Genomic DNA, 12,962 nt, shown 5'->3' on the forward strand with positions numbered 1-12,962 from the left:
GAGAGTTTATTTTTTTAGGAAACAAGAGCTATATTAGGAAGGCTTGAGTATAAAAATGGAAACACCGAAGGTGCTCTTCATATGTTTTTGGAGCGTCATTAGCATGTTTGAACCAACTTTTGAACCAAATTTTCTTTAAAAAATCTCATGTATAGCAAATCTCGTAATTTTTTTAAAGAAAATTTGAAACCAAAATAGGAAGACAATCGCGGGTCGGAGGAACAAAAACCATTTCCCCCCAACAAAATTCCCTCCATTCTCTTTCCCTCAAAAATCTCCTCCCATTTCGACTGGAAATCCGACACCGACGCCGCTCGCTCTCCCTCGGAGTAGAAAATTTCCACGGCCTGATTTCTGAAATTCTGAACTTTTTTTCTGCTTGTGAACTTTTTTTAACCTTCACTTTTTTTCTGAAATTCTGTTTTTCACATGAATCGAGTTAGGGTTTTTAGTTTTTCCAAATTCAATTGCATTTATCCTTTTCTTGTTGCTGTTTGCTTTCCTATCAATTTCTTATTCTTCTCCGTCACTTGGGCATATTATGTCCTGGGGGAGTTGAACACAAAAATCCACATGCTCTGATAAATCCATTTTTTCCAATGCAGGAAGTGAGACAAAGAGGAAACTATCTTCTAGTAGCTACAAATATAGCAGCTAGAGGGGTTGACCTGCCAGAAACAACTCATATATACAACTTTGATCTGCTAGGAACCGCCGTGGCTCATCTTCATCGAGCAGGAAGAACAGGTAGGAAACCATTTTCAGACAACAAAAGTACTGTTACCAACATTATAATGTCAGAGGAGCGATTTGTTTTGCCAAGATATGAAAACGAAATGTTGTTTACCTGCAAAGAACTTATTTTATAGAATCCATGTATATATATTTCATGTTATACAAAATAGAAATTCAACCCCTCCACCATAAATTTGGCTAACTTGGCTTGAGACAAAGGATAAAAAAGTCTCTGGTTGGTTTTAATTTGGATCTGCCTTGTTCATCAGTAGTCTTCTAGATGAATGGCTGTAAATGGAATCATTTTCTATGAATTGCTATATGACAGCTGACTTATTGCGAAGTACGTTACAACCGTCTTTCCTTTTTATGAACAACTAGGCTTATGCTCGTTAACCTTATCAATAATTTTTTTTCTCTTCTCAAACGTTAAAACACATTTTCAGAATTTTTTTACCTGAGCGCACAAGCTTCCTGTGGAATTTCAAAGAGTTGATATTCCTTTGTTAATTTCTATTGCCTAATGTGTCCTTACTGTTTTTTCAGGTGATGTATTTACTTACGTACTGTACATTGGAAGAGGGTTGAAAGCGAATGTTGCTTGTTGAATTATGTATAGGCCGGATATTGCTGTGTTCTTGGTTTTGAATATTGTGCCCTTTAGTTGTAATATGTGGTACTTATCTCTACTTCCTAGCGTATGATTACTGGAATATGTGATAAAATTTGTATGTAACAATATTATTTATTTAGAATTTTGGCTGATGGTGATGTAAAGGGCCTAAAATTCATGAGTTGGGAGATCATATCCTGTTTAATATTAGCTCTCGTTTTCGAGATACCCTGTTAGAATGGATTTAGATAAAGAGTTGAATAATTTATGATAACTATACCTGAGCGCATAAGCTGTGGAATTTCAGAGAAAATGCAGGACATCATGCTATGGTCTAAAGCGGGTATTTTTATTTTTTATTTTAACTGCAAAATTGTTTTATTGGTGCACCAAGATCACGATGCAAGTTCAATAGGACCTATAATTAGGGCCTTGCTGAAGCATGTATTGGTAGTCAGTGAGGACCTCTCATGAACTTTTTAAATCATAGGGAGTGAAAAATAATTATGACATACCACATGGACCAATGGTGCAATTATCCCATTAATTAATTCCTTTTTGCCTTTACCAAATAAATCTAAAAAAAAGCAATCTCCAATCCACATATTTGCTATAGATGTCAAAAGCCATTAAACCTAAAAAGGCCCTATGACAAACTACACTCCACATGTCCAAAAGCAAAAAAAATAATAAAATTAGAGAACAAAATTCCATAAAAAAAAATACCTTACCCAATTAAACCTAAAAAAAAGTGTCTTAAACCTCGCCGTGTTTGATCTTATCGGGCCATTGCTTCAGCCTTTAATGCTTCCCCTTCATTTTAACTTTGCAAGTTCACAAAACTCTAATATTTTGTTTATTTTTTTTTGGTCATATGATGAAGAATTGAAGAGATAAATGAAAACGTGACTTACGGCCTTGGGGCGAAATTAAACTGAAAACATGAACTGAAGTCTAAAGAAGAAGTGAAGAGGAATAAGGATGATTGGCTTTTAGAAGAAGCTAGACTCAGGTGAAGAAGGGTCTAGAGAAGAGTCTTGAAAATACGAGAAATGTCGAGAAGATGAGTACAAAAGAAAATAGAAAAAACTGATAAAGCCTAATACAGCCTAAAGAAGAGTCTAGTCGATCAGAAGTGTCTAGTCGTAAGAGTAAAATAGACTTAAAAGAAAATATTTTAAAAAAATTTACACTAACCCAACATTGACTAATAAGGAGAAAAAGACAAATTTTGTACAAATTGAACAATGAGAAGTGACGTCTAAAGAAGTAAAAGTCAAATTTTTGTACAATTTTTTTTTTTTTTTTTTCATTTGTTTGACTAATTTGTGTGTCATAAAAATCATTTGGTGTATTCAATGATTATTGAATGCCTTGTTGACAATTTATGATTATTATTTTTCAGTTTTTACTTTACAGTATTATAAAATTTTGATTTTAAAAATTGTTGATTTAATCTGATTTTTACGATATAGAACAACAATTAATTCGCAACACAGAAGCGATGTAAAATCACTAATGCAAGTCGCACTTTTTGAGGTTAGTTTTCTAAGGTCAATTCCTAATATAAGTAGTATTGTAATTTGGATATTATGGTTATTAAAAATTGAGAATATTGGTTATTATAGTTTATAAGTCTAAACAATTAATTGGAGAATTTGACATGTGAAAGCTATTATATTCTATTGTTCTTTATGTGAGTTTGTTAGTTGCGAATTTATAAAATTTTTTTCTTACTTTTCTAAAGACTCCAACATAACCATGTAAATTTATTTTATAGATGATTTTCGAGATTCAAAAAAACGACGGGTTCCATTTTGATAGGTGTTTGGCTAAATTTGATGTATTATGAAACACTTATTTTGTTTAATTTTTGTTGTCAAAACTAAATTTATGCTAATTTCGTTTTTATATATTTATTTCATCTTCAATCTTAATATATTTTTTATTTATGCTTTGACCCCTACCATTATTTTAATATATTTGTAATTCATGTAATTCGTTCCTGATTCCAGGCCAACCTGTTAACGTGGACTTATCCTTTATCCACATGTGATCTACTTAATAATATTAATCTAACTATCACTTGAGGACTCGTTGCAAGGTTTCACAAACGTAATTAATATTTTTGGGTGAAGCTGCAACTTGGTGTTTTGGAGATGTGTTGTGTTATTAGATTTGGTATAAATTTACATTATAGCAATGATGAATAAAAAATAATAATTTTATATTATTATTTAAATAAAAAGTTTAATATAAAATAAAACTCTTTTACTTTTTTATAAAATATTTTTATTTTTTTATCACATCAATCACTTTTTATTACTATTTAAAACAAATATTCCACGACATGGTTACTTACCAAACGAAAGACCTAAATTTGCCATCAGAGTGAAGTTCCCTCCAGAGCACTTGCTTCTGTAATCACCCTTTTATATTAGGAAAAATATTTAAATTTAGTTCCTAAATTTTGAGAGACCAAAATTTGACCGAAGATATATAGTTGTTGGAAATAAGAGGTGGATGACTTTTAGGGATGGGCTGCCACTTCTCATTCGGTCAAGGATGAGCCCCTTACCAGTTAATGGTTGTTAATTAGTCACCTTTAATTTCTCTCTTTTTTTCCTAACAAATTAATTTTGATTTTCTTAAAATTTTCATTTACGTTGTAATTGTAATTTATAGTAATTATGTTAACTCGTATAATTGGCACATGACATACTAAACAAAAGTCGCGGGGCATCATTTTTTTTTTTTTTTTGAGAAAATGATTTATATCATTAATAAAGCTAGTCTTTTTGCTCAGCAAGTACACAATTCTGAATAAAAGAAGAGCATTCCTCTATCCAAATTTTATCTACCATTTGTGACAAAGCAAACTTGGCCAAACTATGGCCAACATTACTGGCTTTCCTTGGAACATGTTTTATAAATCATTATGGGTCACATTGGAGCATTATTTTATTGGTATGATGTGGTATATATTATTAATTAATTGGACGGTAGGTTAATAAGTAACTTATTTGATACCAAAAAAAAACCTAAGGATTTAATTGTCTAAATTGAAAATTTTTAAACTAAATTGAAATAGTATAAAAATCTAGAATTTAAAATTGAACTTTTTCCTTTATATATTATACACCTTCATTAGTAATATCTACCCACGTGATCTCTAATGACTCCTAAAGCATATCGCGCGGGTAGCAATTCCTGGTGGCTTACGTCTCAACAAACATAAAACGGAACAAATATCTACTAGAAATTAAATGTCTTTGGTACGCACTTATTTTAGCATTTCTTAAAGAAAAAGCAAAAAAAAAAAAAGAAAAAAAAAAAAAAAAGAAAAAAAAAGCCATTCTATTGCAAATGAATAAAGAAAATCGAATCTGAATGTACAAAATTAGGGCACACTCTTAAAAATTAAACATCATCTTAAAACTACAAGGGCACACCAGCACGTACACTCTTAAAAACTAAAAAGAGATGCAGTAAACCACTCTTAAAAACAAAACATCGTCATCTTAAAACTGTAACCAAACAGTGTTTATTATGTGGGAGGAGGCGGGTTTAGCGTCTAGGATGCATGGTGTAGTAGGTCTGCAAAAACGAAAGCACAAAGAGCACAAGGGCAGCGAATACAGAAATCCACGTCCATGGCTTGTCAAAATACTCAGCCTTGAAGTTCGTCCATTGCCAATGGAACCTATTTTGATAATACAGGTTGACACGGGAGCACAAAGAGAAGAAGTATAATTTACCCTCAAGAAAGCCCTCATGCTTGTCCAAATTGTTGATGAAGCTACCAGGGTCGGTCGCAATGCCCTTGCCCAAATTTTCGATGAAGCTAGTAGAGTCGGTCTCAATGTAATTGTCCATGACTCTGTGCTCGCAAAGGTACTCGACGTCCTCGGCGTTCTTCACAAGGCAGCTCAAGAAAAGGGCGTAGACCGATAAGTCCAGAGAACGGTTGTTGTGGCGTTGCTCGAATGCCACACAGTTGATCAAGAAAGAGCACATTAAATCATTGAGAATTATTTTAGGCATCTCAATCACACCGTCACGGAATTCAACCATCAATAAGCTGTCCTTTTTACGTGGACTGACGTTGATCCCTGCACGGCGGAGCTTCGACATGCGGGGGATAATATCGAATGTTGTGCGCCGGAACTCTGGTTGCGATGGATATGGAAAATCAGGATACATCAATACATCATGTGGGACAAAAATTGACCGAACAATGTCAACCAAATGCAAGCAATATTTGACCTCGCGGAACCTAGAGTGATGTTCTTCGGAGGGTTGAATTCCCAGTATCGCTGAAAAAACTTCTGCACCGATACTGGACAAGGATAGATCAATACCCTTCAAAGTCATTTTGGAAACTTCAAATAACTTTTCTGGAACAAAAAACGGGATCTGATTCTCCAGCAGGAGCAGGTCGACGGGATAGATCTTCAGTAATATTACCCTGTCAATCTGGGCGAGAGGGTGCCTGTCACTGACGTCCTCCATATGCCTTCCAACTGTGCAAGTGAAGCAAAGCCATTCTAATATAAAACAACCATCAAGAACCATCATTTGGAGGAAATCGTCAGTACTGAGGTCGATCTCTTCGGAATAACACTCTCTGATTTGTTGTTCAAGTGGACGTAAGCTCTCTATGTAGCGCTTTAAGTTTGGCTCGTTCTTCTGTAGCAAGTATTCGAGGCACTGCCACTTGATATTGATTTGATTATCAATTTTGTGGTAGGGCCCGATGGAGATCTTCTGGGGCTCCTTGTACGACTTATCGATTCCACTCTTGAAGCTTGGGGGAAGCTTGAAGATGCAATGGTTTTTACCCACGGCGGGTGGTAACACTGGGATCTCTCTCATCTGCTCATACATTTTATGGACCAGGCCGACGCCGTCATCCTCCTCCCCCGCAACGGCGAGTATGTGACTGTCTTCTCCTAGTACTGCAGGATCCATCATGAATTTTGATGGCTTAGACAAATGGCTGTGCCGTTGAAGCTAGCTGGTGTGTTAATTAAATAGATCTTGCTCCCCACAAAAGGACAATCCATTCCCAATAATTAGACCTTGCCACGTCAAAAGTTACTCGATTTAGCAAGGACCAATTGACAATGATGCATTCTATAGTCTTTTAGGAAAGAGAGGATCCTATACTAATTATCATCCATGGGCTCCACAGATAAAGGAGAAGAAAGAAACATCATTTCTCTTTACAAAATAAAGAGACCTATCAATTAAGAGAAACAATGCATGTGACAACAAATGAAATATATTAGATATACTCACATTTGTAAGTATGCCTCCCTTATGCTCCTCACTTTTCCATTTTATGTGATCTCTACTAACAAACTAATTAATCACAAGCGCTTTCTATTTCTTTGGTGTAAATAATTGCTTGCTAGCTTTAATTTTGTTAAATCGAGAATGAGTCAAATGTTCATTATATTTCTATTATTGGTACAAAAATACAATTATATTTTTATCTTTTTTTTTAAAAAAAAAAAAAGTCAAATTTAACTTAAAATCCAAACAAAATGGCTAGATTGTTATGAGAGAGAATTGCAACTTTTTAGATGTAAATTTGAGAAGATAATAATAGTTTAAAAAAAATACACAAACAAAAGAAAATTAAGTGCTTTCATTAGACGTGGGTCCCCGGCCGTACCTTCTCCTCCTGTGCAGATAGCTTCAAACCTATCACCTATGCGGCTCATTCTTAATTTGGCTTTAATTTGCTGAAGGTTTAGAAGATCATGGCATTTTTGACTCATTTGGTATAAAAAATACGCCAATTTTTTTGTTTGTTGTTTTTAGATTTGGCACTATTTCTTTGATTTTGGTTTATTGTTGAGGAGTTCACCATTCTTGAACTTTTTGTACCTTGCAAGCTTCTCCTTTTTAATAAATGCAGTTAAAAAAAAAAAAAAAACAATTACCTATGACAAGTATATAGTTTTTTTTCTTCTTTTCTTTTTTGTCTCTAAGTTTGAGAAGTATATGGTAATTAAGTCCCACGGACTTTTTCTTAATTATTTGAGTCTTCAGACCATTCCACGTCAAAAGTGACTCAATTTGCCAATTGCAAAGACTAATTGGCAGTAGAGTTGGAGTAATGCTATTATAAGAAAAACAAGAGTTATCGATCTAGACGTGTAAATTCGGTCAGTTATAACCGGCTGATAACCAGTAACCGAGTACTAATCGGTAATTGGGTAATCAGAAAATCGGTTTAGTACTCGATTGGTAATAACCAGTAACCAGCTACCCCGGAGTTGGTTACCGGTTTTAGCATATATATATATATATATATATATATATATATATATATATATATATATATATATAATAAAATATTAACATATTAAAATGACTAAATTAAGTTATCAATTCGTAATACATTGCTGGATTTGGAATAACCTCTGTCTTCAATCAGTAATGCCCAAGTCATTATTTAATAATTAAAGTATAAATTTGAGTAAATAATTAATTAAAAAATTTAATAAAGTGTATTTAAAATGGGAGAATATTTTAAAATACTAAAGTTTATAAAATGAGTTTATTAAGATTAAATAAAAGTAAGTATATTTAGTGTGGTAAAATAAAACAAAGTATCTTATAGACTTGTAAATAGTAACCAAGAAAATAAATGCAAGAGAATATTGTTAAATTCCAAAGAAAAGAAAAAGAATCATAAAAGAGAAAATAAAAATGATTAGAAAATAAAAAGAAAATAAAATAGCAAATAGAAAATAGAAAATAGAAAAAGAAAATATATTAGAAAAGAAATTAAGAAATTAAAAAAAAAAGAAGAAAAAAGAAAAAAAAAAGTAAAAGTAATATATATATATATATATATATATATATATATATATATATGATGGTGGGGCGACCTGCGCCCCACCTGAAAGAAAGAGGGCGAAGCCCTTCACACAAAAAAGGGCCCAATGGCCTTGATATAAAACAAAAGGAAAAGAAAAAGAAAAAGAAAAAAAAAGAAAGAAGAAAAACAAAGAAAAGTAAAGAAAAAAATAATAATAATAATTACATATATATATATATATAATGCGCCCCACATGCGTGAAAGTGAATACTAATAAAAGAAAGATGAGGCTCCCGAGAGCCTTATCTCAGAAAAAGGGGAAAAGAGGCAGTATGCCTCTTAACCCGTGAAGAAAAATAAAAAGAGGAAAGAATGAGGATTTCTCATTTCTTCTTTACGAAAATCTTTGATTTAAGAAGATCCAACGGTCCAATCTTCGATCCGTCTTCGGAAATGTAATCCTAGCACTCGGATTTACATTTCTACCGATCGTTTTGAAGTAAATTGTTAAATTTATATTTTGAAATTTTTGGTTAAATCTAGCAAAATATGATTTGATATAGTGTTTTCTTTAGGCTTTGTGTTATTTGGAGCTTGCAAAGATTCTCCAAACACTGGGTATTATTTGGGTAAATTTTTAGGTAAGTTCCTTTAATCCCTAATTTATGGGTAAATGTTATTTTAAATATATTAGTGTTTATGTTAGTGAGATTAATATTCGTTGTGATTAAGTTAGTGTTTTACAAATTATGGGTTAATTTTGGAAACCCTAATTTGATAGGTTAAATTAATTTGGGAGTTTTAAATAATTAAAATCTAGATTGTTAAATTATGTTAATATGTTAGTAATTGATGTAAAAAGATTTATAAACATAATATTAGAGTTAATGATATTGAGAAAATGTTAGTGAGAAATAATCTAGAGATTAGTGAATATAATTTTATGGCTAATATTATTATAAAAGTGTTAGTGAAAATAATGTATTAGTTAGTGGAATTAATTACGGGTTAGTAATTAATATTATGAGTAAATGATTAAATAATGATTTTTAATATCTAATCCTTAGTAAATACTTTGAGTTAGTATTGTTTGAATTTTAGTTAGTGTCTAGATTTTATGGGTAGAAGTTTGGAACCCTTAAAATATTATGGGTTTTTCATGGTTTAGCTCTTAAGCAATTTAAGAGCTAAATGTGAGTCCAATATCAGAAGTTGTCAATAATGTGTAATGTATTGTTTTTACAGTATTGCATTGCATGGTGGTGTCTAGGAGACCTAGTGCTTAATATCCGCCCAGCCAAGGTGAGTATTCTACTCACTGAGAAAAGATATTTTTATGTATTTTATAGAAATGCAAATGATATATGATTTTCTTACTGAACCAACGATATGTTAACATGTATGTTTTGGATGTTTTAAGTAGTTTCAATTATGTTGAAATATCAATGATGTTACGAAATAATGCATGAATGAAAGGTTTTGAATTGATTTGAAGTATCTGAAAGTGTGTTGCAGTTGGGATTTAATTATGCAAAGAAGAATGATGAAATTTCATGTTGATTGGTTCATGGTATTTGAAGAAAGCATGATTTGCAAAGAATAAGAATATAGAGTCAGAAAGCATGATTTGCAAAGAATAAGAGTATAGAGTTTGAAGTGTAAAGCATAAAGCATGAACACATAATAATGAAAGAGAGCGTAAAGCTCATAATAATGAAAGAGAGCGTAAGACTCATAATAACAAAGAGAGCGTAAGGCTCATAATAATGAAAGAGAGCATAAGGCTCATAATAACAAAGAGAGCGTAAGGCTCATAATAACGAAGAGAGCGTAAGAGACTCATAATAATGAAAGAGAGCGTAAGGCTCATAATAACAAAGAGAGCGTAAGGCTCACAATGAATAAGAAGACTATGATGAGCATGCATATCATTATTTAAATTGTGTGATGTTTTCATGATAAGTATATTGTAGTTTTGCTAGACGTATTAGTATGCATAAGAGTCTCGATAGAAAAAGAACTTATGCATATTGGTATCGGATGGTTGCATGATTTAAATGACATTGTTTTCTAAGTCTCACTGCATCAAAAAGTATTATCGTAGGTGAGGTCGTACGTAGTTGTTTCTACAACAGAACTTCTACGTATAATCTTAGCTGCCAAGTATGTTTAAATGTTTTCTATTAGCCAGTGTGTGCTATATCAGCTATGGGGGTTTTCAAACAAAAGTTTATAAAATCGGTAGCTGTTATAGTGTATGCATGATTAAAAAGGAAAAGTTGGTTCTTTGCGAAAACTCAGTGAATAGTATACCTCTGAGATCTTAGTGTAATTATTTATGCTAAGGCGATGGGCTCATAATTCCACCTGTGCGGATGCGGCAACCCCCGCAACCGTGCAGACATTGATGCTTTGGTTGCAGGTTCTGCGGATATAGATATTAACTCGTCCACCTAGCGTGTAAGATGCTATGATTAGAGCACATCGCGACAGTCATAAACCACGGACTCATGGGTAGTCCGTATTTTTTGTATTCTATTTATGGCTCGTGTCTTACTTGACATATGTATTTGTTGAGCCTATATTTTAGTATGTAGTTAATGTAATATGTTTTATAAGCCTTAAATAGATAGACTTATAAATGGTTCTTATTGTAATTAACTGTTATGTATTAGATGTATTTCCGCTTATGGTATGTGTTCTGCAACACATTAATTATTATATTCTGCTGTTAGATGTAACTCTGATTATCTGGTGCATGTTATGGGGCATGCGCCATTGGTTGGCTGAGCGACATGTAGTTGTGCCACTGTGAAGATCCGTTTGTATGTTTTCAAAAAAAAAAAAAAAAAAAAGGGGTCGTCACACAATCTACCTTCGCATGAATTATGGTACATATTAGCATGATCTATTATTATATATGAATATATATTGACATCGATCATTATTAATCTAGTATGAAAAAAGTGTAATGATGCATGTCAATGTTTGCCTACACGACAATGAACAATTTGCATTATTTTGTATGCATACCTTATCATTATCGTAATTAATATAAACTCTTTCAATTAGATTATTAGCTAGTTTCAATTTCAGCAAAATTAAAGTGTTAGATAAATGACATTTGAACAAAAAATAGTAATGCATGCTTTCATTACCTAAATACAATTATTGTGGAAACTTTAGTTTTTTGAATAAACAAGTATTGCATGCATTAAAAAAAAAAAAAAAAAAAAAAGAGTACAAAGTAGGAGAACCCACAGGAAAGAAATACACCAAAAACCATATATATATATATATATATGAAGTTAAAGAGACATTTAGGGTATTAAGAAAACAAGAAAACACAGTAAAGTGCAGAAATTATCCACTTAAGAAGCAATCAGAGACAGACATTACTACCTGTAATAATGCGATGATGTTTTTAACCTTCAAACTTATCTCCCTTAGCTTGAAGCTTCCCCAGTTGAAGTTCTAAAATCAAATCGATCAGCATGTCTCACATTCAGCCTCATTGATGGACTTTTATAGGCTTTAGAAAATCTCAATATCAAAAACTCAGTTTTTTTTTAAATTTCAGTACCCGTTCCGGAAAACCGGGTACCAACAGGGGTAGCAGGTTAATTATTACAAATCCAGTTACAGGTTTTAGCCAATAACTGAAAACCGGCTCCGAATTTTCACCCCTAGAGTTATCATTTTGTCTACCTAAATATCATTTGACTTTTAAAATTATCATTAAATTTAAAATGATCATTAATAGATTTTGATCAAATAATGATTTTAAAGTCACATAATATTTTGGAGGATACAAAAAAACTCTCATCTTCCTTAATTATAACATTACTCATCAAATCGATTCAGCAAGGACGAATTGGAATTATACCTTTCTTTCTTGTTAAAAGATAACATTCATCTTTCTGCCCAAGCCAACAATTAATCCTTAGATTCTCTCAAAAAATAATTAATAATAATAATATTCCATAGATGAGATCCGTCTTTACAGTACCTCAACACGTGAAGAACGAGTAAATCTAAAACACATTGGCCGGCAATTATGCATTTCTTTCTTGTTAAAAGATAACATTCGTCTTTTTACCAAACTCAACAATTAATCCTTAGATTCTCTAAAAAAAAAAAATAATAATAATAATAGTAATCCATAGATGAGAACCTTTATACAGTACCTGATCACGTGAAGAGCTAGCAAGTGAATCTAAAACGCATTGGCAATTATACATTTCTTTCTTATTAAAAGATAACATCCGTCTTTCGGCCAAACCCAACAAATAATCCTTAGATTCTCTAAAAATCAATAATAATAATAATAATCCATAGATGAGAGCCTTTACAGTACATGACCATGTGAAGAGCGAGAAAATCTAAAATGCATTGGCAATTATACATTTCTTTCTTGTTAGAAGATAACACCGTCTTTTTGCCCAACCCAACAATTAATTAATCATTGTATTCTATCAAAAATAAATAAATAATAATAATAATCCATAGATGAGAGCTTTTACAGTACTTGACCACATGAAGAGCGAGTGAATCTAAAAAAAAAAAAGTAAAAAGAAAAAAGAAAGAAAAAGAAAAGCTAAAGCTAGCTAGGGGGCCACCTTGCCAAATGAGTAAGGTGATCAAAAATTGTGTCTTGGAGTAGCAAAATATCATATCTCATCTAAAACGTATTGTCAATTATACATTTCTTTCTCGTCAAAATATAACATTCGTCTTTTTGCCCAACCCAACAATTAATCCTTAGATTCTCTAAAAAAA

General features: G+C 32.2%; 1 protein-coding gene and 1 long non-coding RNA gene across 3 annotated transcripts; one reads left to right on the forward strand and one right to left on the reverse strand.

Annotated features, from left to right (window-relative positions):
* Positions 1 to 4,915: 4,915 nt before the first annotated feature.
* Positions 4,916 to 6,319, reverse strand: LOC133872614 (UPF0481 protein At3g47200-like). The gene has a single exon (XM_062310188.1). It carries the CDS (start codon positions 6,317 to 6,319, stop codon positions 4,916 to 4,918), a length of 1,404 nt encoding a protein of 467 aa, XP_062166172.1.
* A 2,156-nt stretch (positions 6,320 to 8,475) lies between these two features.
* On the forward strand, positions 8,476 to 10,865 carry LOC133874396 (uncharacterized). 2 transcript variants are annotated; one of them, XR_009901261.1, is made up of 4 exons: positions 8,476 to 8,682; positions 8,759 to 8,824; positions 9,429 to 9,485; positions 10,585 to 10,865. It is a non-coding gene; the product is annotated as an uncharacterized LOC133874396 (long non-coding RNA). The 2 variants fall into 2 exon arrangements; XR_009901262.1 differs by having other exon boundaries at positions 8,476 to 8,638.
* The last annotated feature ends 2,097 nt before the right edge of the window (positions 10,866 to 12,962 follow it).

Source organism: Alnus glutinosa, chromosome 7, assembly GCF_958979055.1.
Source record: "Alnus glutinosa chromosome 7, dhAlnGlut1.1, whole genome shotgun sequence".
Lineage (NCBI taxonomy): Eukaryota > Viridiplantae > Streptophyta > Magnoliopsida > Fagales > Betulaceae > Alnus > Alnus glutinosa.

Coding starts and splice junctions, on each gene's coding strand:
- LOC133872614 (XM_062310188.1), bottom strand. CDS start 6,319: ATGGATCCTGCAGTACTAGGAGAAGACAGTCACATACTCGCCGTTGCG.